Source organism: Hipposideros armiger, unplaced genomic scaffold (assembly GCF_001890085.2).
Source record: "Hipposideros armiger isolate ML-2016 unplaced genomic scaffold, ASM189008v1 scaffold_1198, whole genome shotgun sequence".
Classification (NCBI taxonomy): domain Eukaryota; kingdom Metazoa; phylum Chordata; class Mammalia; order Chiroptera; family Hipposideridae; genus Hipposideros; species Hipposideros armiger.
Window position 1 is genome coordinate 226,762 of NW_017732548.1, and position 5,621 is coordinate 232,382.

Sequence of the window (5,621 nt, forward strand, 5' to 3'; positions counted from 1 at the left end):
ACACACACACACACACACACACACACACACACACACACACACTCACAAAAGTTACACAAAGCCCCTTCCCTGAGGGCCATATAACTTGGCATTATTATCAATCCTATAGCCAAATACATGATTCTGGGTCAGCTGGGTAATTAACTGAAAATTATCTTCATATTCATTTTCTCTCTACAGGAATGTTTCCTGCAGAGAAACCCAGCATATGAGGCTTTTATTGTAAGAGCTTAAAAAAAACAAACAAACATTGCCTGCCAGCAGCACATGAATTCTCTATCAGTTTTCAGGATTTGTATCTGTCCAGCTGACACACCCATTTCCCCCGGAGAGCAAGTAGCATCTTGCTCTGCCCTGTACCTTCCTATTGTCAAGGCATGGCAGGAATATGTCTAAGTTCTGTTTACCACCAGGGTAAACGGCTCTCCAATGGAAGTATTGTAGAAAGCCATTTTTTGTTGTTGTTCAGTATGTCTCCAACTATTTACAGGTACTGAAAATAACATATACATTGCAGACATTATGACCACTGCTTACTGCTACTGTTAACCTGACCTTTAGCACTTTAAACATCACAGTGTATTTATGTACTCATGATGACATTCATTCTGTTATTTTCTGGAAATAAATTATTTGATTTGTTCTTCCAATGTTACCCACCCCACGATACCTTACTTTTTATTTCCCACTCTTACTTTTCAACTACTAATAACCATGCCTTTTAAGCTGTCTTTTTATTGAAAGTAATAAATTAAGACATTTCTCTTTAGGAAGTCCAACTTTGCGTAAGAGTCACCAGTAGCACACTCACAGTATTGAGTATACAGGAATTCATTTCAGTAGCAATAACATTCATTGACCTGAGAAAGAAAACTTTCTGGTTATAGTTACTTGCTAGTCTTATACAATTGTAACTTTCTATATAATATAATACTTTAAAATTAAGATATTTTCAAGAAGTGGTGTCTTCTGTGGTTCTTCCCCAAAATGAAGTCATTGCCTTTGCTGAGATCGTGTTTGTTGGAGGTGCTAAGACTCCATCCGGTCATCCTGTGAGTCAATGCTTATGGTGGAAACTTGGCTACTGGTATCAGCAGTTTCGTAGGATTTTTGGTCTTTGGCAAAGTTGATGAAAACCTGATTTTTCAAGGGAAATTAAGTAATTAGTGCTTGGTAAACCAAAGAAAGAAATAAGGTTAATTCACACATGCACATGCACACACACATGCATGCATGCACATACAATGGGAGAGCAAATAAGAAAACTAGATTGTATAGGGGCATGTCCATACATACATACACACTCTAACGAGGCGCCCTTCCTTTACATATTCAAATTCAACTGGAGTTTGAAAATAATACCTATATCCACAACTATAGTTACATTTATAATCATAATAGAAATAAAAAGCCATAATTGAATATATATAGCCACAAATCTGTATCCATATGACCTACTTCAATATCTCTATCAAATACAAACAAGGAATCCAACCCCAGCCCTTGTCAAATGCTTGTATGGCAATGTTGAGAGAAATTTCACTAGTTTCAAGGGTTAATGCCCTAAAATAAAATTTGTATAGAAAGTCTATATTAACATATGTTCAGTAAGCCAATTATTTAACAGGCAGACCTTTATTACTTTGTTTAAAAATCATTGTAATCTATCAATTATAGATTCATCCAGAAAATATTGAGATTCTATTTTGTGCTAGTAGTTGGTTACAAGTCAAAGGCTAAACATTTTGTGTTGGAAAAGCCACACTTGCCTAAAGCCCCCATAGAAAATTACCCATAAATGGCAGCATGCATGTATTGANGTTTGAAGATTCCCAATGGCTACACCACAGACCTACTCATCAACACCTACATTGAAATAGGACTCCTGAGTAGTTTATATGTACACTTACGTTTGAGAAACAATTCTCCAAATCCCTGATTTTTACTTCCTCTCAGATATGAAGCAATCAGTTTTATGAGGTGCTAATAAAGTGTAGATATAATTAGTATACATGTTGTTTATATATATATTGTATATGTTTGCCGTAATGAAGAGCCCAGTCAAGAACACAGAAATAAAATACACTATATTGTTCTTTAAAATAGTGATTCTCCAATCTCCCTGAAGATAAAAATCACCTGGGTGTTTATTAACAACACAAACTATTCCCTAGCCACTGACCTACTGAATCAGAATCTCCAGGGAAAGGGCTTGGAAAGCTGTATTATTAATACAATTTTTAAACAAAGGGCCCTAATTGATTCTTATTATGAGGGAAGCTTGAAAACATTACTCTGAGTTAAGCTTTACACTCAATAAGTAATGATGACACAAAATCACTATATCTAAAAACCTGTATCTTGATTGAAAGTGCTTTATTATCATGTCTAAAGAAATAAGGATCCATCAAAAGAGAGTCGGTTGGCCATAGAAGCATTGAAAAGTGCTTCTGAGAGACGAAGGATGGCAGAACTCAGAGCTCGCTCAGCTCTGGTGAGACAAGAAAGTTTCCAGAATCAAAGATGTGTCTTTTGAAGGTGTATCCTACCATGGAGATGGATGCTTCAGGCTCAAGAAGCCCTGATCCTACAAAACATGGGACTCATATAATTAACTCAACTTGCCCTGAGTCTCTGCCCAGCAAGCAACCTTCAGATTAAAGTTTGACTTTCTATGCAGTGTGCTTGTGGGGACAGAAAATGCATTGGCTGGGGGGTAGAAGTTTTCAGTTAAATTTCTCATTGTAAATCAATAATCTGGCACTCAGATTTTACCCACCAGTGTTCTGGACTTTTGTGTGAGTCTACCCATGGGAAATATATTCCCTTTATGCTGTGAAGTTGTGATTTTTGAGTCTGCAGAGCTGAGGTGCAGCGAAAGGTAATGTGTGGGAAAGGCCTGTCTGGATAGACCTGCTGTAGCCCTTTTCCTTTGAAGCTTTTTCTCATTTACCTTTCTGATTATGATGCCCTTTCCATGTCGCCCAAGGCATTTACCTGGGGGTTGAGGAAAATTATAGGGGAGGGAATTGAGGGGATTAGAAAAGTTCCAGGGAGCATTTTCTCAATCCGTTGAGATTTTGCTTCCTGGCAATTGTGGACAGTTTGGCTCAAATAAACTCTTATAAGTTTTAAAAAGAAAAGAAAAGTTCCAGAAAGGCTGTGACAGAAAAAACCAAGGTAATATTCATTTTATGACAAACAAAACAGGAGTATGCAGCAGGACTGTAACCCTGAAAGACAGGGTGTTATTTTAAGAATAAATTTGCTCAATTTCTTTGACTTTCCTCCCTCCATTCCATTTAGTAGATTATCAATCTAGCCTGAAAAAGCAGGCAATGAGTTTACGATCACAGAGTTTTCTTGCAAATGTAAAGAAAAAACACATTCTGTCTTCAGATTTTGCTGTTCATTGTAGGAGGGGGATCTGATGTAGAGAAAGCTTGTCCACTTTCCATTCTGGGAAATTAAGGAAAGGAGAAAGGAGAGAGAGAAGGTTAAGAGGATGGAAGAATGAACTTATTGCTAATTTTCTACTCTCTGGGCTTTGTCATGGGAGTGTGTTTGCCTCTGTGTGTAAAATAATTCATTAAATGAGCTTAATGTGGAAGGGGAGCTGCTGTATATCATTCTGGGACATGCCATGTCAAAGTAAATTAGACTGCACAGGATGATAACGATAAAGGAGACACTGGGTCTCGGCTTAACCCCCTTCAGTTGGGTGTGGCATAGTAACTGACCTGGGAGCAGTATTCTTGTCTTGGTGTCTACCCTGATGGGACTAGGTGACCTCCGAGCTAAGGGAGCTGTGGTGCCTGTGGGAGAAATGAAGATGTAACAAACACTCAGGGCTGAGAATGAGTCAGCCAGGAAGCACTACCAGACTTTGACCAAGCCAAGAAAGACCAGATCACAAGCTATGTCAGCTCAGGCTTCAGTCATTAATCCTAACAAGGAAAATAGTATCCAAGGACCAGGGAACACTGCCCATCCCAAAGAATAAGAGAGACAGAGGGCACTACCCTTGGCAACCTTCATCCTCTTCTGCCCCCATTAGGGTATGTAAGATTCCTCTTCTACCGTAACTGGTAATTCTCCTCCAACTACTGCCTGTTTCTCAGCTCTGCTTCCCTTACTCTCTTGAAAAAGTTAACTACATACTTCTCCACTTTTCCTCCTGTTTTTATTTTTTTTATTGAATTCATTCTTGAGGCTTTCTTTCCTATCATTCCACAGAAACATCTCTTGTCAAGGTCACCCACGAACATGTCAAATCCAGTGGTTGACTTTCAGTTCTTATTTTACTCTACCCAGTAGCTGTCTAGACAAGGTTGGTCACACCCTCCTTTTTAGAAACACATTCTTTTATTGGCTTGCATGTTACACATTATTTCTGGATGTTCCTTCTCTATTTGAAAAACAGTGTAATGCCCCAGGATTCTCTCTTTAGGCTGTTTCTCTGCTTTAGATAATCCCATCCAGACTTGTGGCTTGAATTTCCATCTATATGCTAATGACTTCCACAGTTTTTTTCCCCTAGTGTGGGCCTTCTCCTGAACTCCAGATATATGATCTACCAGCTCACCCAACATTTACTCTAGAATGTTTAACAAGCATCTCAAACTTATTGTACCATAAACCTATCTCTTCATTTTTCCCCCCTAAACCTACATTTGCCTCTCCAGACTCACCATTCTCCAATGAATAACACTTCCATTTATCAGTTGCTCAGGTCAAGTCTCTTAGATTTACTCTTAACCTCCTTTTTATTACACATTTCTCACTAATCTGGCAGCAAAACCTGTCAGTTTTGCATTCAAAATATATCCAGAATCTATGTCTTACCTTCCCTGCAGCTACCATCTTATTCTTGCCCTGCCTTGCACTTTACCTCCCTGCAGTGTGTCCTCCATAGCTTTCAGAGTGGTCTTTCAGGGTTGGCTGGATCTTGTGGTTAAAAAACATGTTGTCAGGGTTTGGTCTAGTAATACATTTGTCAGCTTGATTTGTTCCTGCTTGACTTAGTATGCAAGCTCTTTCTGTGTTATGGACACATTGGCAGCTGAGCGTGTTAGACTCATCTCCATGCATTTAGCAACCCCAGGAAAATGAAATAACTCTCCCCAAATTTAAATATTAATTCAAAGATGGTCAACTAACTGTGTTGGAGTCGTATTTCAGTCTCTAATCAAAGTGGTCTTGCCATTTTGGGTCATGCGCCCAACCTACTTAGTGGGATGAAGTGGCGCCACCATCATTAACAACCTCCTGGAGATAATTTTGAACAGGGGCATGAAAACCACAGAAATCACAAAGAATGTAGGGCAGGCAAAAAAAAATATGGGTAGCTATGATAATTTAATACATTGTATTTGTTGCTTAAAGGGACTTATTTAATCCCTTTGATCCTTTTTCTCCATCTAGGGACAATATCACTTCACAGGGTTGCTGTGAGGTTCATATAAAGTTGCTTTGTAAAAAATGAAATTATAGACCTTATAATATAAGTGTTGGCTATTATTAAATTGAGATTAATTTATCAGAGGCTGATAAAATAGGGATACAGAGGATGACCTTCTGTAATATTTATAAGAATGGCATAGGTGTGAACAAAAGTCAAT

The 5,621-nt window shown here is 38.4% G+C and overlaps 1 protein-coding gene across 1 annotated transcript in view; it reads right to left on the reverse strand.

The window, feature by feature from the left end:
* Positions 1-983: 983 nt before the first annotated feature.
* Positions 984-5,621, reverse strand: part of ABCA12 (ATP binding cassette subfamily A member 12) — a 210,217-nt gene continuing 205,579 nt past the window's right edge. The window contains exon 53 of the mRNA XM_019632933.1: positions 984-1,137. Within this exon, the coding sequence (XP_019488478.1) occupies positions 1,030-1,137 (108 nt within the window). The 3' untranslated portion in view covers positions 984-1,029. The remainder of the gene's footprint in view (positions 1,138-5,621) is intronic.